Below are 27,002 nucleotides of genomic sequence, written 5' to 3'. Positions count from 1 at the left end.
TAAAGAGCTGGGTTTAAAATATGTAGGTGTGATTGTGATACAAATATAGCCAGAATTTCATATTTTTTACTTTCTCAGATCCGAAAATTCTGAATTTCAGAAATTGCATTCTTCATTATGTACACTGTGCATAAAAAAAAGGGGACAGTTCTGTAATCTCTCGTTCCACTGGGCCGATTGCTGAAATTTAATTTACATTTCCCATATCTTGAAAATGCGATTTAAGACATATATTAGATTTATATATATCATTTTTCTAACATAGATATTTTTACACAAAATCTGACTTTCTCTGAAATACCATTTAGACAATTTTTATCCATATTTTCAATTCTATGACTCAAGTTATGCAAAAATGCCAAGTTTTGTAAAAATTGCACTAGTAGTTTTTAAAGTTATTGTTAGTTGAGCGGCTCATTGAACTTTCAGTTGTTAGCAAAGAAAAGTGTACATGCTGCAGTTTTGAATCTTGTCCCTCAGAATTGGCTAACTAAATATGGTAATTATTTTTACAAAGTGTCGAGAAATCATAATGGTAAGTAACTTTATAAAAGGATGTCGTGGAACATGAAGGAACATTTAAGAATTTATTTATTTATGCATGTATTTGTGTGAATCACATTAATATTCTGAATTATTTGAAATTATGTCAGGTTTTTTACTTCAAGGTAGTTTTCAAAAATTTTGAAATGAGGTCGCAATCACCCTTAAATATGGTTTGATCCAAGTTTGTCATCAAGGAACAGTACTGGAAGGATGACTTATATCAGTATTAATTTCTCATGATACCTAGAGCTTTTCTGAAATCATTACCAATCTCATGCTGAATTTTGCTAATGTTAACGTATATTTTGTTTTTGCAGATCTTAAGTCTGTCATTTTTGCAGTTTGTTTAAAGGATTGTGTGGAACATGTTATTAAATTTTAGAATTGTATAGGATTTTTCTCAGATAGATATGAGAAGATCTTGTTTAAGTTTGTTTGTAACCTGGTCATTAAAAGTGTAAAGTTTTATAAATACAGTAGAACTCCAATTATCCGAATCAACTGGGACTGGACCCCATTTGGATAAACAAAAATTCAGATAATTAATTTTTTTCTGAAGAAAGGGTCTACGTACACTGTAGTTAATTACTGTATGTTGAAAATAGGAGAAAAAAATCTTTTTACAGAAAAAGAGGATTTAATTAATTAAAGCAAAAAGGCAGCACTTTTACTTCATCCGTTTTCAGGCAGCCAAGTCGCCCATCCACTTGACAATGAGAAGTTGCATGTGGTCACACTCAGGCTGATGCTCCATCCACTTGAAAGCAGTTTCAAAACCAGTCCCGTGTCTGCTTCACTTTCAACATTAAGGTCATTTTCTTCCTGGATACATTCTTCTCTCACACTTTCAATAAGTTCATCATCATTTAGAATTTGAAACCCAGAACCTGCTGAATCACACACCATCCATTCTGCTGTATCCTCAGCACCAACTTCTGAATATTCAGGAATTTTCAAAAGAATGCTTCTTAATTCCTCAAGTGACACGTCATCATCATCTTCTCCTGTCTCTTCCCTTTCTTTTTCTTCAGCTTCTTTTTCCTTCTTTTCTTCAGCGATTCTGAAATATTCTGAAAGCGGTTCTGATAATCACTGATTTGGATAGTTGGAGTTCAGATAATTGAAGCTGTACTGTATTGAAATTAATTTTTAAAAGTATAACAGCTTTGTTAATTATGAAAGAATGTATAATAATACTTCTTAATTATTTTCTCTGTGATATAACGTAAATAAACATGTTATAATTATATCTTTAAAGAAGGGTTGTATAACCATACAAGCAATGAGTTCTAATATGTAGTTATAGTTCTATGATTTTAACACAACCTCGGCTGGCATTCTGCCAAAACACATAGAATCATCCAAAAGGGGTCTTAGTTATGTGTTATGAGGTGATAGGTCATGTAAAAGTTCTCTCTTCGCAGGAGAATGAATTTATATGAGTTAGTGAAGGAAAGTTATCCAATGATGCTGTCATCAATTGTCTTTCATGCCTTCTTTTTTTTTTAATATTTACAGAAATAAATGCTAAGATACGCATTGGTTTGCATCCTGGAAACCAAGAATGTTGAATTTTTTTTTATAACTTATGATTTTGATATGAACAGTCCATATTTAATCACGTATTTTTGAAGATAAGATCACTAAAAAATCATCGAACTATATTCTTTAATGGAAGTATTCTTTTTGCAGTAAATAAAGGAAACTGGTCAATAGGTTTCTAGCATATCATTTTAGATTACTTAAAAGTAATTTTCTCTTATGTCTGTGCTCTCTGAATGCCATTAAAGTAAACAGGGAAAAAAAAAAAAAAAAAAAAAAAAAAGTCACTATGACATGATTCCATCTATCCTATTTTCATCTACCCTATTTAGAGAATAAATTGGTCCAAATGGCACATGCATGTTTGCACTCATGGTCATAGCTAAGGTGGTCGAACTATAGTAACATGTGTAGCTTATAATGATAAAAAAATCATTATTAATGAAAATCAAAAGTTAATCCTGTATCAAAGTCAATTATTACCATATTTTAAAATTTCTTAATTATTTCTTCATGAAATTATATTCTCATGCCAAACAGCACATTTTTTCCTCTGCAAATTATGTGAAAATATGACATTTTTATGTTATTAGGACTGGATTCAGAAATATATGTGTGCATGCATGTGTGTATACACATATGAATACATACATGTGTATATACATACACATGCATGTATGTGTGTATATACATACACATGCATGTATACATGCACATACATTTCTGAATTTAATCTGGATAATAGTAAAGTACCAAAAACACTTTTGGGATCTTAAGACCTTATGAAACTTAGTAGATTTCTGAGAATCCTGTACAACGAGCAGTCATTCATCTCGCTTTACACAATGTTGGGTTACTTGTCATCATTCAGTAAGATGACTTAGATGTTAAAGTCAATATTTCTTTATTAAAGCACTGCTATTTTTTGTCTCCAGAATTGACAAACTTAATTGCAATCAAATCATTTGCATGTTACAAACATGCAAATAATTTGAGTATCAGATTCAGTCACAAAGCCCTATTCCATACAATTAAGAAGTATCTTATGTTTTTGTGATCTATTCTTTCAGTTTGAAATATTAGAGCTACATGCAGCTCAATTATTAGGTATAAACTTTTATGAACTTGAAGTGAAAATATTTCTTCTAATGTTGTATTCTTCCAACAATTGTGAAGTGCGATAGTGTCTTTAGAACAGTTAGAGAATTGCAGTCATGAAGATCAATTTTACAATCCTAAAATATGTCTTAAAAAGTAGCACAAATGAGTTTTTTAGACTGCTGTGTCAGAACATATAATCGACTTCTGTAAATATATATTTTGTGTGCTAAAAATATTATTTTTATGTTATATTTAACCTTCTGAGTGGCAAAGCATCTTGGATCTGCTCGTAAAGATCGATATTTAAACAGCATTTATTGGCTAAATTTTTATAATTGCTTATTTAGTCTCTGTTTTTCTAAACTTCCATTCATGAAGATGATATTTACATCATTAAAGAAAGTAAGAAAGCAAAATACTTAAAAATATAACCTTATATATACCAAGAGAAAAAAAAAATTGGTACTTTTCCGTTTCGCAGGCGAAAATCTTGCCAAGCAGACCTTATTGGTGACAACATACAGTATACAAATAACAAATGTTAGTTCTAAGAATTTTTTATTTTGAAAACATAAACATTTTAATATCGTTTAAAATTATTGTAAAAAAGCCAATAAATAAAGACAATAAATTTGTAAAAAAGATTAATTTAAGAATATACTATGCTTTCATGGTTCAACATCCTGATTCGCCTTTTCATAACACATGACCCCAAGTCTCACGTAAACTACAAAAATCTCTTTCAGTAATTATCTACATTAATTTCAGTTGAATCTTAATTTGGAATACAAGTTTAAATGCAAGAATTATTTCAATTCGTACAAGTAGCTTACTCAGAAATTATGTAATTCTGCAGTGCTTTATTTTGCTAGTGCAGTTTAATTAGAATTGATGAATTTAACTCTTGATTTTGCATTTTTCTATATTTTTGCCTTCGGGTGAGCAGTGTGATTGCATTCTAATTGACCTAATTACCACGAATGGCCTTAGGGTATAAAATTGAACTATCTGGTAAAAATTCTGTGTAATTGTATGCCAGTATTGAAAGAAACAAACAATCTGATAAGAAATGGCTGCGAATTGGTTTGAAAATGAGGTTTAAAAGGTTACCAGCTAGGATATTCCGTTTGGCATCAGTTGTACCATTATTGGCGACTTTATTGGTTGCGCCGGCAAAACAGAAAAGTACCAAAAAATCTTATAAGCAGATTGAAGAGGATCATGCTACTCAGACGTTTAAAATATATTTAACACATATTTTGTTATATTTAAAGCATAGTGCTTTAAAATATTCGCTAAAATTTGGCTTTGAACATACAATCATTTTAGAAAGGTTGTAATGTTACTGATTTTAATTAAAGCCTAGTTAATTATTAGTGAAGGTTTATGTTACTGATGAATGTTTAATTTATTAATGAAAATTTTTTTGTTTTATCAGTTAAATTTAGTTAAGTTCTATAATTTATTTGTTAGTTAAGTGTAGTTAATAAGTAAAAAAGTGATTAATATTGATCAAAATACGTATTGCATATTTTTGATGATGAACATACTGATTTAAGTCATTCTCCCATAGTGGGTTTTGATTTAAATTCAAGATTTCAGAGAACAAATTTAGAAAGCAGCTACAAAAAATATACTGTTCCTTTTGGTGATTAATAGTTCCATCTCATGTAAAACATGTTTTTCTTTTTTATTTAAGTTCCTATAGTGGTTTCTGACTTGTAGCTCCATTTCAGAAAGATGTCAAATAGCTTGTTTTTTTTTTACCTTTCTAAGACAGGAATTAATTGCAGTTTTGAAATTTTCTATTGTTTAAAACAAAAATCTTCATAACTGCTACTGCTTCCTGTATTTTTATATGCGTGTTAAATTTTATTCGGGACTAATAAAGCATTGTGTTTGGATAACTGGAAGTTTTATTATACATAAAAGGTTTTTTTTTTCTCTTTTAATGAAATCTTCCTAACCCACAATGATGACTGATTGTAGAAAGTTTTACATCTTAGCTTGGTTTAAAAAACTTGAAAATGTGTGGGATCAGTATTTAAGGAAATAAAATCTGTAGGCATCTTTCAGGAACACTGTGTGTATTTATTTAATTTTTCAAGTATCTATTGTTATTGACTGTTAATTTTTCCAGTTCAAAATCTAATTAACTATGCTTAATTTCTTAATGAATGTTAACTGTAAAAAGGTTGAGAGAATAATGTTATATGATTGTTGCTAAATTTAATTTAGAATTTTTATAATACAAGTCAAATATCTATGTACATGCAAATATTTATTAAAAGACAATTTTTTTACAACTAATTAATAAAAGTAACACCTGTCGATAATCAGTTTGATGAATCCTTCTCAGAATTTTTAAAATTCCTTTACCAGTTACAAGTATATGATGTATCTTATTAATTAATGTATTAATGGATTTAGTTTACTACATTTATGTATTATGTATGTAAAAATTAAAATCAGATTTTCTTTATATCTTAATATTAGAATCTGATTCTTTCTCCTATTCATCTTTATGATTGACTTGAAAATATTAATTTTTTTAATTGTCATCTAAATAATTCTTTCATAAAACAATATTTGTGTGTGAAAATATATGAAATATTTGATTTAAAATGGTTTTGGACATCCATTTATGAAAACTGTCTGCATTTTCACATAATTTTATCCTCTTAATTTTAAATAAAGTGATTGCTTTGAAATTTTATACTGTAGCATTCTTTAAGGGATTAGATTTTTATAGTAATATATTTGCAACAATTTTGTATTGTTATTTGGGGGGGGGGCAAAGTAGTTTCCTATTTTATAAATCTTGTTTACTTTTTTATTACAGTTGGAAAGACAGATACATATGAGAAACCAAATTCGAGAAAGGAAATTGGCTCTACAAATAGCAAAATACAGAGAGTCCTTCTACTGGTTTGGTGCATTTTATGTCTTGGCTTCAGGCTCAATGATTTTTGCGTATGAATTTGATCAATATGATCTTTCTTAATATCTTTGTTTTCATTTTTTACATTATATTTAAGTCTTTGTAATAATACTATTAGAGATGGGCAAAATTGCTCCTTTAAGGGATCAGATCAGAATCATTCACTCACTGAAGTGAATCAGTTCTTTTTAACGATACACCGCTCAATAACAATTGTACAACAATAAAATTTTGGAATAAAAAGTATGTTAAAAGTTAAAAAATAATGAAAACTAAACTCTCTTTCATTTAAGATTATTTCTTTTATTGCAGTACAAAGTCTATAATCCGGACGTCCATAATCCGGACCTCAAAGCTACAAACTATCTGCACATGCATCAACGCATAATGCATTCACGCATGCGCGTTTAATGTATAACGGACGGTATAAGCTAGGCTAAAATTATCTAATTATCTATTTCAGTTAATGTTGCAGATTGCGTTGTTTCCTTAATCTTCTAATTGGATCCGGCTTATTATTTTTTGTAGACTGTTAGAGCAATTTTATACAAAGTAAACTTGAACTTTCGATTATGTCAAAAAAGAGTTTCCAATTCTGGAGCTGCCAAAGGATCTACAAAGCGAAAGTATGTTTCGATGTACTGCTTCCGATAGTGAAGAAAGTGACAGAGAGGTTATTGAAAACGAAAAAATTTCAATTGACAAGTTAGTCTGTATTCTCGACACAGCAATTACAGGATTTGAACAGTGGAACTTTATAACTGAACAAGAAATAATTATGTCTGTTTATAGAAGAGAGAATTAAAGAGAAAGTATTAGCACAAAAAACGAAGCAACTTAAACAACTTACATTGAAAGAAATGTTTAATAAAGTAAACAAATAAATATTAAGCTTTTTTTTTTTTTTTTTTTTTTGCAAATTTTGATACCCTTTAGATCATAATTGCTCTTTATTTCATAAATTACGGTTTCATATTTTTAATTTTATAATTTCTGCATGCCATCTTACCAGATTTAAATTAATGATCTATAAGCCGGAAAATCCCCTAATCTGGAGCCGCCGAAGTCTCGATGAGTCCAGATTAAAGACTTTGTACTGTACTGTAATTGATATTTTGTTGTTACTACAAAGTACAGTGTAAAAATTAATTTTTAGATTGGAGCCAGATTCTGACGAACAGGAAATTGTCTTCTGACAATACTGGCATTTTCCTTTTTTAATCTAATTTGACGAAATGATACCAAATATCGCTCGAGGTTCTTCTATTCGTCAGGATCCAGAGAAATTTACAGCTATTGATTTCAAGACTTTATTAAAATAAATAAATAAAAATATAATTTATTATTTTACATAAATGTTACAGTAATATTGTGTAAAAAAGCTAATACCTGATATACATAGCTATACTATGACATAATATTCAAAGAATCAAAATGGAACTCGAAGGAACAGCTCTGAGGAAATTAAAAGAGCAAGTAATCAAGACTCCACAGGAGCTACAGGGGGGTGTTCACACATTTTTGTAATGGTTTTGCAAAGATTTATATATAAGATTAGAATTTTATTTTCTAATATGTTCAGTTTGATAGCCCTTTTGTTGAACTGTCATATTACATCTCGATTTCCAAGATAAAAATCCTTTTCTTAAAACATCAAGGCTCATTTTATCCCACTGCTCCTTCACAGTACATTTAAAGAAAATAAATTCAATTCCAGCTTCATTTCTCGTTTTTTTTTTTTTTTTTTTTTAATAGAGCAGCAGATTTAAAGATTTGGCTAGGAGCCTTATCCTGATGGAACTTAACACAGTGATGATTGTTTGGATAAAGAGAGGGAATTTCTTCTTTAAAAATAGGTGTTAAAACATATTTCTGATAGTAACCCAAATTAATTTTGACTTTTTTTTCTATTTTCCTTATTTCAAGTTTTCCATTGTAAGAGAACCAGTAATAACCATAAAACTTTAAGAAAAACTTTTGTTTTCTCTGAACCAATAATATAAGTCTTTTCCTCCTCTTTTTTGGTAGTAAATTAATCTTTTTCTATTGCAGCCAGATAAGTATATCGAAGCCTCGTGAACTGTAACTGTGTATTTCCATTTTTCACCTGCCAAATAATTTTCATACAGCAATCTGTGCATAGTCTTATGCTGATAAACATGTTTTGGCGTTAAGCGATGAACATCATGTTTTGTTTTGATTAGCTTTAAATCAGATTTTATAATTTTGTTCACAGTTCCTACAGAGATATTGAAAGATTTTGCTATAGCTCTTTGGGGGGCTAGATTTTCCTCTAAAATGTGAGATGTGACTTTAATAAGACCTGTATATACCTTTGCTGGGTATACATCTTTTGCCTTATTCCCAGTCAGATGTAAACTTTGACATTTCTTTCCTTTCATATTAATTACATCATTTATTTTATGTGTAGAAATAGTAAAATGATGCTTTTGACATCTTTTTTTAATAACTGAATAAGAGTGTTTCTCTTTGGACAGCACAGAAATATTGCTTTCGATCCGTTTTGTTTATTTTACAGCAACATTTTAAAGAAATGAATATTTTTAATGACGATAACTAAACCTTATTCCAATTGGATGCCAGTCACATTTATATTTTAATATTAATATTTAAATTCATGGAGGAAATTAAAATCGTTACAAAAATGTCTGAACACCTCTGTAGATTTGAAACAGCGATATGAAGACTTATTGAAACCAGATCCAATCACAACTCCAAATAGTGTCAGAATACAGGAGCACCGAGAGCTGGGAATCCAAAGAACTAGCTAGATTTGAAAGAGCGAATAATGGAGACTCGTTTAAACCAGATCCAATCATGACTCCAAATAGTTTTAGAGGACTGAGAGCTGGGAATTCGAGGAACTAGTTTCCTGTAATCTATGTACTTTAAACAGAGCCTCACACTGCCAGATTGGGGGGGGGGACTCCACCCATTTGCAAACAGGGGTAATCAGTTTCACGGACATGTGTTGGTTTATTTAATGTTTTGTTTTTTAAATACTAGATGTAACACAAGCAAGCCAAAAGCACACATATATACATACATAATTCACATACACACATAAAAAATAGGTCAGAGATGTTTCCAGTAAATAATAAAGGAAAGACTGCTGGCGTTTATGTTAAAAGGAATAAAATTTTGGCATGCTTTCTGGCAGTTCTTTCAATTCATCGAGAACAGTTCTCGATGAATTGAAAGAACTGCTGTTCAGTTTTTTCCGGAATACTGATTACTCGTTCAGTGAAGGGAATCGATCTTTGAGTCAATTCCAGAGCCAGATTGTCTATCTTTAATTACAATACCTGTATTTTTGCCATATCCATAGTTCTCTGCAAATAATACATATATTTAAGTTTATCATCTATGAAATTTTAGGTTTGAAAAATTTAAAGAGGAGCATATTTCATAATATTCAGAATATGGCATAAAAATCCCCTCACTTTTTAAAAGTATTTTTTATTCTGCATTTGCCGTTTTAAAAAAGGTCTGTTTGACCCTTCCCTTTTTTAACAGCAAGAAGGGCACTTAGCCCTTCTTGCTATAAAATGCTTATAAAATTCTTTTCTTGCTTATAAATATTTCTTTTTTTAATAACTGAATAAGAGTGTTTTTCTTCTTGCTTATAAAATTCATAACATAACAGCAAGAAGGGCACTTAGCCCTTCTTGCTGTTATGTTATGAATTTTATATAGAAGTATCTGTCGTATTTTCATACTCAAATCATTTAATGACCTTAGGAAGCATTATTTCTGTTTAACAGTAGCTAATTTTTTTTTAATTTAACAATGCCAACTTCTTCGTATTCATGTGTGCAATATTCCACTGTCACTATATTTTAGATAAATGAATCATCATTTAATTCCACAAGGCATTAATCATCTTTGTTCCTAGCAATATTGTATTTTTTAAAAAAAGTACTTTGCCTTCAATTTTTAGTGTGGTGGCAGAACAATTATATGTAAGGTTAAGGCCTCTTTTGGAATATGATATCTTTGGGTGGTCTTTTATTATTATTATTATTATTATTATTATTACTTTTTTTGTTTTTTGGTAGATGCATTTTGCCGGTTTGACTGAATAAGTAAGTTAATAGGAAATGAGGGTTAAAAGATTAATTAGAACTCTTAGTTGTAATCAAGTTCCTACTGTACTATTCAGATTAAAGTGGAAATCTCTGTTGGACATATATTGGTGCTCTTCTGTTATTGGGACCGGATTCAGAAATGTATGTATGTATTACACATGTGTATCCTTGTAACAGTCCTTGTAACAGAAGAGTACCCATTCATTTAATGCTTCTGCGTTATACACAGGGCTGTGGAGTCATGGATTCGGAATCGGAGTTGGGCAGATTTTGAGGTAAAAGGAGTCAGAGCTGGAGTCGCTAAAAACAGGTTGACTCCGACTCTAACTCCAGTTTTTGTTGGACAGTTTGAATTTGAAATAAAATTAAAGTGAATTGAAAAAAAAAAAAAAAAAAAACTTTAATGACAAACTGTGTTATTATTTTTATTTATGGACTATATACATTAATAAATAGTTATTTTCTATTTTATTGGCATATTAATAAATAAATATAAGGGAGGAGGATGGATGTGATATTTTCCATTAGTGATTAAACTGATTCGTTTAGTTACTTCATTTAGTTACAAATCTCGCTGGCAAATTTAGGTAAGCAGCAATAGCAGCAAGAACTTCCAAAACTGATGCCATTCTTAGGAAGTGAGCAGGAAAATAGCAATTATTGATCAAGCAACGCAATGAGGAAGTACATATTTGATGATATAGAGGCTGTTAGAATTAAAAAACGTTTTTAGAAGATGTAGATAATCCTAATATTTCACTAACAGAAAGACTGTGGAATGATCTTTCCAGAAATGGAAACTTTTTTTTCTATACCGTATATAGCCACAACAAAAGCTACAATCTGAAGAATTAACAGGAGGCAAAAATGGAAGAATGTGATGCTTGTTCTTTCTGAAATGGAGGGTTTTTTGCAGAAGGAATCATTTCTTCAATGAAAATAAGAAAAACTAGTTTGCTAGAGAATGAGATCTTGCTGGGTTCAATATATGTAGATCCAAAACACCGAATTTTGTTGCATGACGAACAAATTAAGAAGGCAAGGAAAGCCATCTGTGAATTTTCAATAAGAATGAAATTATTTTCAGAACAATTGGAATCAGAACAGTCAAACTGCAGACATTGCAACTGAGTGTCTATCATCCTCTTTCAGTGATGAATTAGATTTTGAGAAATATTTTTGGATATTATTGAAAAAGCTAAGGCAAAGTGAATGAAAATAAAGAAACAAAAGCCTTTAGATATAAAAATGGAAAAATACAAACAAGATTTCTACACAGCTTTTGAACAAATAGAGAAATATGATTGCTTTTACAAGACACCGATTTTAGAACTTATAAAAATCTATCCTGAAACATTAAAAGAAGCAAGCCCTAACAGTAACAGTTCTTCCTCCTACTCAAGTCAGTGTAGAAAGACTCTTCTCATTTCTGAAGTTTATCAAATCAGATCTATGGTCCTCCAACAATGAAGATCTTGCCGTAGCTATACTATTACTTCTTTTATATTAAAAAAATAAGCTGTAACCCATGTGTATATGTTTACACACATATATACACTGGTGTGCAAAAATTAAGGACGAGACGGTTTTTTCAATATAACTTTGTACAAAAGCTTTCCAAATCAACACATTTAATACCGTAAGATCACCAATACGAAAGGACATGAGTAATGTAAGCAACACTTACTAAAAGAGAAATCAGAGGGACAAAAAGAAGCTTTATTGAAAAAGTAGCATGGAGCGCAATGCGACTGAAGGCCGAAACATCCCTGTGATGGGTGTCCAGCAAGAAACATCCGGTCTTTAATAGGGGATATAATCTTCCCTGACTGCTAGGCAGGTTTCACAGTGTCTGCCCATGCTGAGAATGAGGGTGTCAATGAGTTGTTGAGGCATTGCTGCCCATTCGTCTTGCAGCGCCAATCGAAGCTCCGGAATCGTTATTGGTGGTAATGTCGAGCTGCCAAGCGTCTGCCTAGAAAATCCCATACATGCTCGATGGGATTGAGATCTGGAGATCGTGCCGGCCAATCCATACGTTCAATATCCTCACTCTCTAAGAGCTGTTCGGCAGCTACTGTGCGATGCATTGTCGTCCATGAAAAGGAACTGCGGACCCATAGCGCCTCTAAAAAGACGCACATATGGAAGAAGAATCTCGTTACAATAACGGGTCCCGTTGACTGAACCTGCGTCGAAGATGTGAAGGTCTGTACGACTACCAAGCATGATGCCTCCCCAAACGAGAACATCGCCACCTCCATACCTGTCCCTTTCAATGATGTTCGAGGGATGATTGCGGCTTCCCCGCTCTCTCCAGATGAGTATGCGATGAGAATCGCTACTCAGACTGAATCTGCTCTCATCTGTAAAGAGTACTCGTCCCCATTCATTGTCTCTCCAATTCCGGTGTTCCCGGCACCACAGAGATCGCCTTCTCCGATGGGCAGGCATTAGAGGTACACACCATACAGGGCATCGTGCAAACAGACCACCACCGTGCAGTCTTCTGGCCAAGGTAAAACGCGATATCGGTCGTCCAGTCGCCTGTGTCGTGTGTCTAGCGATTTCTCCCGCTGTCTGCCGCCTGTTTCTTCTGGCCTGTAAGGCAATATACCGGTCATCTGCGGGTGTGGTTCCTCGTGGACGACCACTACTAAACCTCCGGATAGCTGTTCCTGTAGTTTGAAATTGTCTCCAAAGTCGTGAAAGGATGTTGTGGGCAATTCCGAACTCTGCAGCCACACTTGTCACACTGCGGCCTTCCTCCAACTTCCCAATGATTCGACCTCGGGTAAAAGCATCCAGATGTCGTGTAACAGATTGATTATTCGCCATTTCTTGCTGAGGCAGCAACTCGGTGTGATTTTAACTGCTATACGGCTTGCAATCTCTTTGCCAGAAATACTGATCTTACGCCGACAACATGCTTTATACTACTCAGACACTACCCCATTACGTCTACCTGCATATCTGCGCATGTGCTACCGTACATCACCTTACTTAATCTCCTGATTGGTCTTTCTGTCCGCTCTGCCTCTTCGTTCAGCTGATATGCTAATTTTTCGACTTTGTCTTAATTTTTGCACACCAGTGTATATACGAGGGCCATCCAGGAAGTAGATTACGTTTCCGTCTGTGTCCGCTAGGGGCGGGGCTAGCGCGGCCATCTTGGGGTCAGAGCGTTGCGCAGCTCAGTCTGCATCTAGCCGTGCTAGTGAGAGGTTCGTGCTGTGCTCCGTTCAGATACTGTGACGGTTTGAAATGTCTGCGTTAATTGAAAATCCCGCGAGCTGCGAGGTGCGCTCAGTAATAAGGTTTCTGACTGCAAAAAACTGTAAACCGATAGAAATCTATCGGCAGCTTCGTGAAGTGTATGGGGACAACATTATCACTGAAGGTGGAGTGCGTCAGTGGGTCATAAGATTTCAAAATGGCCGAACCAATGTTCACGACGAAGATCGAAGTGGGAGACCCAGCATAGTGACCGCCGAACTTCTCGAAAAAGTCGATGCTAAAGTCCGTGAAAATCGAAATTTCACAATAACGGAACTTTCTTTGAGTTTTCCACAAATTTCGCGAAGTTTGTTGCACGAAATCATCAGCGAAAAGCTTGGTTACCACAAGTTTTGTGCAAGATGGAAGGCAAGAAGAGGTAACGAAGTGGTTGAAGGCGCAGGCGGCCGAATTTTTCGACGAAGGAATTTCCAAGCTCGTACATCGCTACGATAAATGCCTTAATTTGTATGGTGACTATGTAGAAAAGTAGTATTTGAGTGTGGCTTTCATCTGTATATAATAAAATTTGTTTCCTATACTTTGTTTATTTTTTTATTCCAAAACGTAATCTACTTTCTGGATAGCCCTCGTATATATGAGGGAGTCAGAGTTGGTCATTTTCTCTACTGACACCCCAGCCCTGGTTATACATATCATTAATGTAAACATTTCTGTTTATATATAGGATAAAAAAATTTTCAAAATGTTTGTAAGATGGAATTAATTTGTATGATTTCTGGACTTAAATGATGAATTTATTAAATTTAAAAAGTACTATGTAATTATGTTCTGAGTAATAAACACTTCGTCCATAAGAGTCCTTACCTAGTCTTTATTTTTGTAACTGTTGTAGACATATATTTCCAGTCATAAAAATGTTTTACGTGATGCAGAGGTTCATTTTATGGCATTTTTAAAATAAGAAATCAATTTCATAAAAGTTATGAAATCTGACTTTTTAACATGCTCCACTGGTCCCTATACTCAGGACCAGATTTAGATTTGAATAGACTCTAAGCTGTTTGAGCTGTGGAGCCCTTTTTGAGGAATATGAGTCAGTTTTTCTTTTATATGGGATATGGGACAGTTTTTGGGGGGTGGCCACAAGAAAATGGGGGCCCTAAGCTATAGCTTCTGCAGCTTATACGTAAATCGAGCACTGCCTATACTACTTATATTTTGGAACTTTTGTGCTTATTATAAAAAATAAAATGGAGACTATGTGACTCCCATATGACAGAAGATTGAGCAAGATATTTCATATAAAATTTTGCGATTATATGGTGTCATTTTGAATTTGCATTGAGGTGTCAATTAATAAATAAATTAGAATAATTTAAGAATGTTGTTCTTTAAATGTCATTCTTTTGTGATTTTCTAGTGTCTTTAATGTATAATTTTGTTAAAATTGATATACCAAAAGAATTTACGCATGTGTGTACAGACCTGGAGTACGATTGCCAAATTTAATATCAAACATCTCGGTTAGTTTTTCCCATACTGAAGTCAAACTTTTTGCATTGCTTATTATTATTATTGAGACCCAGTGGCGCAGTGGCTAGCGCATCGTGCAGTAGCACCACAGTTCCAGGGTTCGATTCCCAGGCTGGGCAAAGTTGGCTCAGCCTTTCATCCTTTGATTTCCATCACTTGGGTTGATAAATTGAGTATCAAGTTCGCTTGGGGACTAAACACTGGGTGGTCCTGTGACAATCTGACCACTTGCTCAGGGCATATGTTTACACACCCCGGGGCCCACGGTCAAGAAAGCAGATTTTCGGGCACTGCAGGGCTTAGCCCATTAGGGCTGTTACGCCACTGAGTTTAGTTTAGTTTATTATTATTAACAAGTACAAAATTTTTTAAATATAAGTATGGGAACTGGAGAACTATATAAAGGAACTTACGAATTAGTGCAACCACCTTGGCACAGTTTGAAAAAAAGTTGATTCGGTAAATTTTCAGATTGCAGCTTACAGTGGGTATGGTTACCTAAAAAACTGTTATGTGTATGGTTGCCAAAGTATGACCACTTCTGCTAAGGTGGTTGTGATAATACATAAGTAATACCAATGTAAAAAGTTAGATTTCAGAATCTTTAGAAAATTAATTTAACCCATTCAGTGCCGCTCCAGAGTTAACTCGGGCTTACCGAGTTAAAACACGACACTGAACAGATTAAATGAAAAAGGTCTCAAGACTGAAATAATCAGAAATGGGGTTACTTTGCATCATTTGAAATACTTTTGTAATTAGATGTTTGTGTCTACAACAGACAGTTGCAAAAATAAAGGGCAGGAAGAGATTTTCATGGAAATGGTGTATAATGAACTTCAAAATTCTTTAGTAATCAAAAATTCATTAATTATTCTAAATCAACATCAAATTGAATTTTTTATAGTTCTAGATTTTAATATGAGTAAGGGTGAATAGGTGAATATCATTACATTCTAATAATAATAATTAAGAATAAGATCTGAATTATAATGAACATCAGTGAATTTTATATATGTAATTGCATTTTTTTAAGCTGCTTTACAAAGCTTTGCTTACTCATGAAGGACATTTTATAGTTACACTTTTAAAAAATAAATAGATGAATCATTTTGTCAGTATTCTTTATCACATTCGTTTTTCACTAATTGATTTAATTAAAAGTATTAGTTTTTCATCCATTAAAATATGTTATTACTTAATTATTATTTTAATAGTTTTCACTGAAATGTGGAAAAAGAAAATGTTTTTTAGAAAACTCACATTCTTCTCTGAAAATTTAGATTCCAAAGAACTAAAAAACCTATCATGCTGTCTGCACTGCTGCCTTTAACTTTTATTGTTTTATATCAAGGAGATCTTGCATATGGAAATAAACTGCAAAGGATAACTAGTAAGTTTACACAATTTTGAACAAAAAATTAACAGTGCACTTATTCTTTTAGGAAAAAAAAAAAAAAAAAAAATTTATACTGTGTATTATTATAATGATTGTAAAATTAACAGTGCACTTATTCTTTTAGAAAAAAAATATTTTTATACTGTGTATTATTATAATGATTCTATTAATTATGTAAAATAAAATGCAAAATATTTTTAAAATCTTTTATGGATAGTTGATCCATATCTAACATAATTATAAGCAAGTTGTATATATGCAGTCAAAAATTTGTATCCTGTAGAATAATGGATATATATTTGTGTTTTCTAGTAAAATGTTTATATTTGAATAACATATGTCACTGTTTATCAACTGCAGCAGAATTAATATATTTTTCCATTTCTTGACCTTCAAAAAAAGGGGGGGGATTTTTTTTTATTAAAAACGAGAACAGATGTTTTTAAGATGAAAATGGAAGCTTACTTATATATGGTTATTATGGAAGTTTTTCACCAAAAATATGTTCTTAACAAAGTTAGGGAAAAAACTTGAAAGCAGGAACTTTAGTGCGATTAGTAATCACCACCCAAATCTATAATTTTCTGCCAACATTGTGGAGCAGCTGTCATATACGGACCGGGTTGGCAAACAATTTCTCACTAAACTCCATAATTTTACTTATCTAAATTTTTTTGTTCACATTTCAAACTTAAAGCCTAAAATATCTGAAAAAAGGCCGTTTTTGCACATGATTTATGCTAAAAGCCCGAAATAAAAACAAAAAATGCTTGTTGATGCTTGAAGTTTCTCGCCAGAAATGTTTGACGAAAAATTTAAACTAAAATAACAACAATAAATTCCAAACAATTTCAACGTAAATAAATTTAAAAATTAAAAAAAAAAAAGAACAGTAAAAGTTTACAATTGGGCGATCCTTGTTTTTTTTTTCACGACTCTTTTTTGACACCCAAATTGGCACCAAGAAAGCACAATTTCAAGACGGCCATTACATAAAATCAAAATAAGATGTCAAAGAATTGCACAAAACTCGGTGTCCATGTACACATCAATCTATTTTCACTTAGGAAAAAAAAATCTAGAGAATGATGATGTTATGTAAGGTTAAAACAAAGTTACTCATTGCCAAAATTGAACAAAATTTGTCCTCAATCAAATGAGCACTCAATTCTACACTAGAGACAAAATAAAAACACAAAACTAAAGCAATGGAACAATTAAAATAATTCTCTATAAAATTAAAACAATACCCAAAAAAGCAAAATATTAATTTCAAACAAACAACTGCAGGAACTTACTGCAGTAAAACAAGAATCCAAACCTCAAACTTTGTTGAGAACCACAATCCTTACCTTCAACAATTTTTCTTCAAATCCACACAAATCCATCTTAAACATAATTTTTCTTCCAAATCTTCATATCACACTCGCACTTCTCACATGTCAAGTTCGGCTTCAAAAATCCTGTATCTCATAAAACCTGCAAAAATACACTTCTGTCAGCATAAAGACAACCATGAACAAATGCTTCTTTAATAACTCCAACAACATATCTTCTTGAATTAAATCTAGCTTAAATACACTCTAAAACAGGTAACTGATATCTCTCCACAACTTCCTTCATGGAACTATGCGGCATTATTCATCACGTTAACCAAAGAACCACCACCATGATACAACCACATTCCTCAAAAAAATTTCCATGTAAAAAGGGGAATCATACAAGTAAAATCTTGCCCAAATCTCAACTAAACCATTCAACACAAAATATTGCCAAATTTGGTGACCACGTGTATTCCAGGCCATATATGACATCTTAGTCCGTTTTTCTAGTTTTTAAAAGCCTTCAGCCCAGAAACTTGGTAGCCGTGAGTTCAAAAACATATAAATCTCATTTCAGACGTCCTGTGCAGAATGAAAGGTGGCACCAGTACAATGTAGCTGCAGGCATGAAAAAGGTAGAAGTCTGAAGGATCCATGTCGGGGTCTATATGGTGGGTGTGGCAAAAGATTCTGTTCGAGTCCGTACAGAGTTTAGCTGGTGCATGCAGACACATGTGGTCTTGCATTATCTTGATGGAACATTACCAATTTGTGCCAGAACTCAATTTGATATTTTTCCTTGACAGCAGCATCAACTTGGATTAGCATCTGACGCTACACCTTACAGCTGAGGGTTTTACCCTTTTCCAGGTCCTGTTTGTGGATAATACCATAGCAATCTCACCAGATACAAAGCATGATCTTTTAGTTAGTCAAATGGCACTTTGTGACACTGCCGGTGGGCTCACTGGGCACAGAACTTTCAGTTTTCAAAGAAGAACAGCTACTGGTTGCATCTTTCGATTAAAAAAGGCATACACAAAAAACAGAGAGCACACCAACCAAGATTGATTTACTGTACCTCCTTTTCCTAATTGCTTGGTTAGCCATGCTCAATTCGTCAGTGTATATATTTTTTTTTTTTTTTTGTACAAAAGGGCCCAGCATTATTTTCAAAATTAATTGACCCTTTTTCATTTATTTCCATGCCAAGTGTATCTGATACAACTGCTTTTCTAATGCTTTGGTCAAGTTGGTTGGAGCCCTCATAGTTTATCCCTAAATGCTTATTGGGTCTTCTCTGGTAAATTCTGTAATTTAGTACAATACATCAGTTCTATTCATTGATACACCTTTGTTCTTAAGCAGAAGAAGGCTTTTGTGTTACTTTTAGATGTTAGTTTTTGCAAAAAAGAATAAAGGAAGAAAAAAAGGCATATTAGGAATAACTATGATCTAGAATATAAAAATGTGTAATTGTCATTTTAAAATTTTAGGCCCTGGATATAAATTATATGATATAAAGAAATCCAGGAAAAAATGAAGAACATTTTCGCGTTTCTACCTGAGGACATTGGTATACCCTTTAATATTAATATTGTATTTTTCTGTTTTGCGTTATGATCAAAAGTATAATGCATTTGTTCTTGATAAACATATTAGAACTATAGTATAGAACAGGAACTTCCAATCAGTTGGTATTGACCTCCTGGGAGTCGATAAATTTTTAAAGGAGGTCAGTGATAATCACAGGGTCAAATGGGGGTCGATAGCTAAATGTGCAGCGGCAATTGATTAGCACAGTAAAGATCACATTGATTACAAAAAATTTCTTGATAAAATTTATAATTAATTGCTTGATAAAATTTAAATTTCTTGATAAAATTTATAATTAATTGCTTATTCATATAAAGCTATATTTTAAAAAGTCTTATTCAAAACAGATGGGTAGACTAAGTTTTGAAGTATAAGTATAAAAGCACTAAGTTATAGAATAACAGTCATCTGAGAGAAGTATCACCAAATAAAAGTTGTTATCCAACCAGCATTATTGACTTTTCCCTCATCTTATCTAGTAGAAATAGGTTTCAATCAAGTCAGTAATATATTATAAAAAACAAGAAAGAATAAGGCATAAGCAATTTTATGCTAAATATTGAAAAACTTACATCAGTACATGAAGTGCAGTCATCACATTGATTAAAACTTTTATGTAATTAGAATCTGTAATTTTACTTTTAAAAACTTGTTTTCATTTCTAAACTTAATATGAAAAATAATCAAATATTAAAAATAATAAAAATTTAATAATTCATTTTTTTCAAAATTTTTCTTTTATGCTCATAGTCTAATTATCAGTCATTTATGTGCAAATATTATATATGGTGGCCATTCTTTTAAAAAGAGGAATGGGGAAATCCATTCTTTAAAAAAGGGTTGATGGAAGAAAAGGTTTGGTAATGCCTGGTGTAGAACATTGATTTTTGCAAAATTAAGCCTATACCGAAAAAATTATTTCCCTTGAAAAAGTGATTTTGGCTGGATGACAGTGATGTGCATAATATTAAAATATATCAATTTTATATCATTATAATTAGCTTTTCATATATGCTTGCTATTGTTTGCTTAATTGAGTACAACAAAGCTAATGAAGGTTATTTGTCTATGGAAAGGGATGGCTTTATAGTAGACTTTCTAAGGGGAACTGGTTTATATTTACATACACATAAAGGAAAACCATAAAAGTACATTCTACTGATTTCTTAAGTTTTGTACTTTCTTTTAATCCATTCGTTTAATTATCTGATAATGTATCCCAAACTTAATAAAATATTTGGCAGTGAATGAAATCGTCTGCGTATTTAACAACTGCTCCATTAAATCATTTTAAAATTAAATTTTAAATTACTAGATGACTAATAGAATAAAAATTATTTTTATCATTGTGCTTTAAGATTCTTGGTCCAAAATGAAATGGCTTTTGTTTCTTTTGTGTCTCAACATTCAAATATTTGCAACATTATGCTTGATAGCTAGAGAGAAAATAGAACTGCATATGGAGGACTATTCGGAGCTGTAAGAAGGCAAAAGCTTTATGACTAGAAAGTGTGATATAACCTTCAATGTTTTCTTGCTGCTTGTTTTGGTGGAGAAGGTGGTTTTGGTGTACTTAATTATGGCAAAGCACACGAGGGCTATCTGCCTAAGGAGAGGGATGCCATCGTGGAGGACTTTCTAAGGGAAACTGGCTCGTATACACGTTACACATGGGGAAACTACGAAAACGCCCATGCAGCCAGCCGCCCATTCGCAGGATTTGAATCTCGGACCGAACTACCAGTGTTCAGCGACTTTACTGGTCGGCCGCTGGTGGGATTTTGGTGGAGAAGGATGACTTTCCTTTATCTTACTTCTAAATAGAAAATTGTAGCATTTCTGTTCAATCTTTGCTATCACACAACAAAAACATTGGAAGAAGATACCCTAATAATGATCAGATGATAGACTGAATATGCAATTTTTTTTATTGCATTTAAGAGTGGAAAACATTTCATTCTAAAATTTCTTAATATTGATTTGTCATCCCATGGATGCTGCACCTGAGAACAGATGTCTCCCCTTGCCTCCTCCTAGCTACACCACTGTTTGTGTGATAATATGTATGTTATAATAATGCTGTATATAAATCTAATATATATCTGAAGTCATACTTTCAAAAAATTAAAAACTTAAGTTGAATTGGCATTAATCAGCCGATTAGAATGGTAGATACAGAAATACCCCATTTTTTTATACTCACTGCATCCTTTCTATTCTTGATGCCTTTGAATGGAGCATCTTGTTTCATGTTTTGCAAAGTGTGTCATCTGGAGAAAACTAAGAACTTAGCTGTACTGCAAACACTCAATGTAACTTATTCTCAGTTGTGGCCAGAAATTGAGCAAGGTGTAATTAGTTTGGTCATAGGTCTTGTATTTTATACTTCTGCTCTTTATATTTGTACTTTTGTACATCATGTTTTCTGCTTGATGAACTTCGTGCAGAGGATTTGTGAAGCTTTAACAGAAAAGTACATGTTTGCAACAAAATAAAACATAAAAGTATGGGGCTTGTTGTAGTAATGAAAAAATGCTGCTAAAAATTCCAGAAAAAATTAGCATGTTTCTTTATTTCTATTCCCAGGCGTCTGGATTTTTGCTGTGGTATATTACTGGTAGAACTTTGTCAGGATTGATTATGCCATTGTTCAGTTCAAAGAGGATGATACACAGTCACAGTCACAATTACAAAATCAATAGTCTCATGAATAAGGTGTATCCTGAATTTTCATGAAGAGCATGTTGCTGAACACCAAATTTTTAAAAAAATATATTAATGAGTGGAAGTGAGAATTACATATACTCGAAAGTTGGCTATAGTATATGCATCTAAATATATTGTTATATATTGCATTACATGTAAAATAATGAAATGTACATATTCACCAAATTTAAGGTCATAATTCAGTTTTGTTTGTTTTTGCTGTTAGCACTATAATATACAAAGTCTTTAATCCGGAATGATCTATAATCCGGACCTCAAAACTACGAACTTTATGCGCATGCATCAATGCATTATGCGTTGATGCATGCACATAATACCTTTACGCATGCGCATATGCATTTACGCATGCGCATAATACGTTTACGCATGCACATTTAATGTATAACGGACGGTATAAGCTAGGCTAAAATTATCTAATTATTTTTTATGTTTCTTTCTTGAACTTTGGATTATGTTAAAAACAGTTTCTGATTCTGGAGCTGCCAAAAGATCTACATAGCGAAAGCATGTTTCGATGTACCGCTTCCGATAGTGAAGAAGAAAGTGACAGAGAGGTTATTGAAAACAAAAAAAAATTTGATTGACAAGTTAATCGGTATTCTCGACACAGCAATTACAGGACTTGAACAGTGGAACTGAACAAGAAATTATGTCTGTTTATAGAATTAAAGAGAAAGTATTAGCACAAAAAACGAAGTAACTTAAACAACTTACATTGGAAGAAATGTTTAACAAAGTAAACAAATAAATATTAAGCTTTTTTTTCTGTTAATTTTGATACCCTTTAGATCATAATTGCTCTTTATTTCATAAATTACGGTTTCATATTTTTAATTTTATAATTTCTGCATGCCATCTTACCAAATTTAAATTGATGATCTATAATCCGGAAAAATCCCTAATCCGGAATCTCCGAAGTCCCGACGAGTCCAGATTAAATTGTATTTGCACTGTATTTCCAAATATAATCAGTAAATAAATTATATTATTCAGTTTTAATTCATCTTGGAGTCAAATAAAAGTTGAACACTTGGTGCAGTTATCGATATTTGCGATATCAGCGACTCAATCCTTTATCCTTAAAGTTTGTGTAGGATTTTAGATTGTTCTTTGTAAATAAGCTTAGCAATAAAATTCTACTGTAAAATTGTTGATGGTAATTTCCATCTTGAGTGTTGCATATAAGCTTCTGGGATTTATTTTAAGAAGCATATTATGAACAACTTCGTGCTTCGTGTTGCATTGTCTCTTCAGATAATTGTTTTAAAATTTTCTATTTATTCATTCAAACTGAACATTTAAAATATATTTATTAATAAAAATTTTCCAGGATTTTATTTTATTTATTTGAATTGTGTTTCTTTCGGAAGAATATTCAATGTCCCAGACTACGATGCATCTGAAAACTGAATATATTAAAAGAGAAAATACAGTAAAGCACTGTTAACACACCTTTCAATGTTCCGTTCAGAAAAGGTATGTGAATGGGAAAGATATATAACCGACGTTTTAACTTAGGATGACTTGCATATATTGCTTTAAATAACTTTAACATTGTGCTCCTTGCTTTACACAATTTTATCATTTTATGATTAGTTTCTTAAAATGTTATTCATATTTTAGTCAAATGTTTTATTTTTGAAATTGCAAGAATCAAACATCATAAGATTAAGGGGTATAAGAAACCCCTATACCGACAATGTTAAATTGGCCATTTTCGATGTACCTTTTCTCAAAATCTACTGTAGATACAAGCTTGAAATTTTTTCTGTAATTAAAGTATACCTATATCTGATTATACTGAAATTAGCTTTTGAAACATTTTGAATTTTAGAGTAAATTACAGGATATTTTGTTAGGCATAGTAAAATTTAGCACTTTTCTCACACAAAAATTTTTTTCCTACGTTTATTACAAAAAGCTCTTTTCAGTAAATATTAGGAAACCTAATAAATAAGCCATAAAAAGTTTAGATACCTAGAGCAGTAGTTCCTGAGAAAAAGTACATCGAGTATAAAAAAAATCACATTTGGAGAAAAATGTGTTTTTATGTAAAAATCCTCATTGATCAAAGGATCAAAGCAGTAGATGACAAATCAAAACATTTTGGCAAAGCAGTAGATGACAAATCAAAACATCAAAACAAATCAAAACTTTAACCAACTCCCCTTAAAAAGTTTCAAATTAAAAAAAAATACTAAATTTTATGCAAAATTTTTTTTTTTTTTTTTCCTTCTTAATGGCTTGCTCTTCAGGCATTCTGCAAGTATATTAAAAAGCATCCAACTTTTCGAAACATCTTGGTATTTCTGACATTAATTTTAAATAAAATTATTGCCTTCCATTTTATAAAGGCTCACAAACGGCTGAGCGGTAAAGTCGCTGATATTGGTAGTTTGCTACGGGGTTAGAATCTCGGGCTGGTTGCATGGGCGTTTTCGTGGTTTTTCTCATTGTAACGTGTATTCTGGCTGGTTTCCCTTAGAAAGTTCTTCACGAAGGCATCCCTCCTTTTAAGCAGATAGCCCTACTTTGCTGTAGCTTAATAATTTAATTCAATCCATTTCATCAGTATTTGGTCAGAGCCTCTATTAGTCTAAAGGCTAAGCATTTTGAAGGCATGAGATGAAAAGAAAGACTGGTTTCATGAAGAGGGAAAACGTCTTTAGGTGACATCCATATACATCACTGGATAAATTCGTAAATATTCAAATAATTTGACTAAGAAATCATGGGATTCTCTGTTTATGATATTCTGTAATGTAATTAAAATTTATACAAACATATAGTCACTCTTCAATTTGAATTTGCAATGATATCATTTTTGTCTTTTCTGTTAGCACAAGCTCAGTTGATGGTATTTGCTGGTGTACACGTCCAAGTGCTTTCTCTTTGAACACCCAAATTCTGTGAAGTATTCTGAAAGTATATTCAAAAGCATCCAACTTTTCGAAACACCTTGAAGTTTTTAACAGCCAAATTCCTCTTCAAATTTTTGCTTACTTTTCTTCTTTCCTTATACATTTAGTTTCAGTGCTCACCACAAAAAAATTAACAATTTTTCAATTGTTACACTTCCATAAATTTTGCATTCTTGCCAATTTTTTAAAAATATCAATTACATCAACTGCGTTTCAGTTGAAGATAGCTTTTCATTTTCTAGCCATTTTAACTATAAACAAAGTTTAAAGCAAAATCCAAAGGATAAATATTTTAGTTAAAAGATTTTTTGCTAAATGACAAAGAAATGAAACAGTCCAGCAGTGTTTAATCTGAACCATTGAGTGACCCGATTATTATATCGACTACAAACAATCTAAATCATATTAAAGATCATGTTTTTTATGCAATCTATAACATGAGAGAAAATTAGCTATTTAAATCATTCTTTCGAAGAGGGTTAATGGAAAAATTTATACTTGTATATATTATTTTTAAAGCTGGGATATGACCCCCAAACATTCAACGTCCTGTTTGCTTAAAAACATTATGAAAAGAAATATCAAACGAACTTTCTCAGTTTTAGATAATTCAAGTTAAATGCAGTCAAAGTAAAGTAGCAGATGATAACACGGCAAAGGTAAAAATTTGCTCTCAGAAATATTTTTAAAAAAAATCTGATGTGTACACCACATGACTTCCTTGTATTGGAATATTAAATTATATGCATTTTTTCTTGCATTTCATTTAAATTTATTGGATTGAATTAAATCTACTTTACTGACAGCGCATAAACCACAATAGAATAAATGCATTCTTTAAAATTCACTCTAGTATTTGTTTACCATAGTGACACTCTGGCGCTAGATTCACTTAACAGTATTAATAATTATATAACAGTTAAATTATATAATAATTATATAACGGAAACTAAGTTAACTGTTATATAATCCAATAATTATTTAAGAGTTAACTTATATATTTCTTTCATATTATAACTCATAATGCACAAAATTTATATCATTTAAAGAATAGAATTATCTAATCGTTGCCACATGTTCTATTCAAATACTGTAATAAAGCTAGAATGATGTATAAAAGAAATTAAGCAAACAAAACAAAAAAGAAACAGTTTTTCACAGATGATTGAGTATTTCTCATTCAATTAATTCAGTTCTCACTTCGCGAGAAGGCAAAAATACATAAAAACTCAAAATATCTATATTAAGAATTACAAAGTAAATTTTAAATACTTATTTCCTCGAAAAATTCCAGAAAGAATTAAGCATGATTTAATTGGCAATAATAAATGAATGCGTTATCTTTGTTGTTGCGAAGCTAAGTTTCTCGAGATTGGCAACAAATCCACTAGTCTCCTGTTCCAAATGTAAACATCAATGGCCACCATTAAAAAAAGGCTTAGTGGCACTTAGACAACTTTAAAATTGTTTATAATTCTAAAAATATTGCATACAGATTTACTAAGGCTCAAAAACATTAACCGGAAGATAAGAACAACATAATTCAATCATTTTTAAAGCAAGAAATGTACACCTTACAAACATATAAGAGTAAAGAAACTGAGCCGGGTATCAGAGACGATATATATATAAATATATTTACATATGTTTGGTGCGGCCAATTGCAACCAAAATACGAGGTGCACATCTACATGTTATAGCAGTCCTATATACAAAATTTCAACGTTCTGAGGCTACTCGTTTTTGAGTTATGCGAGATACGTACGTACGCACGTACATACGTTCGTACAGACGCCACAAAAAATTCTCTTCAGAATTAATTTTAAAGCAGTTTTATAATTTTTTTGAAGGAAAAGAATATTTTATTCTGTCCTTACGTACAGATATCACGCAAAGACATCGTTAAATTGCATTCGATTGCATTCAAAATGAATATTTTCGTTGAAATATGCTGCTTGAAACGTTTCGCGATTACAATACTTCCTTTTTACTTCGTACAAGGAAGTAAAAAAGAAAGAAAGAAAT

At 31.9% G+C, this 27,002-nt stretch overlaps 1 protein-coding gene across 2 annotated transcripts in view; it reads left to right on the top strand.

Moving 5' to 3' along the window:
- Positions 1-27,002, top strand: part of LOC118201907 (plasminogen receptor (KT)) — a 122,019-nt gene that overhangs the window by 1,457 nt on the left and 93,560 nt on the right. For both annotated transcript variants that reach the window (XM_085814466.1, XM_035374068.2), the window contains exons 2-3: positions 6,032-6,162; positions 16,296-16,405. In XM_085814466.1, coding sequence (XP_085670592.1) covers positions 6,032-6,162; positions 16,296-16,405 — 241 coding nt within the window. The remainder of the gene's footprint in view (positions 1-6,031; positions 6,163-16,295; positions 16,406-27,002) is intronic.

The sequence above is a fragment of the Stegodyphus dumicola genome, chromosome 4, assembly GCF_044657685.1.
Source record: "Stegodyphus dumicola isolate Sdum_Otavi_A_Nest chromosome 4, ASM4465768v1".
Lineage (NCBI taxonomy): Eukaryota > Metazoa > Arthropoda > Arachnida > Araneae > Eresidae > Stegodyphus > Stegodyphus dumicola.
Note: the sequence above shows the minus strand (reverse complement) of the source record. Positions and strands in the feature narration are given on the sequence as shown.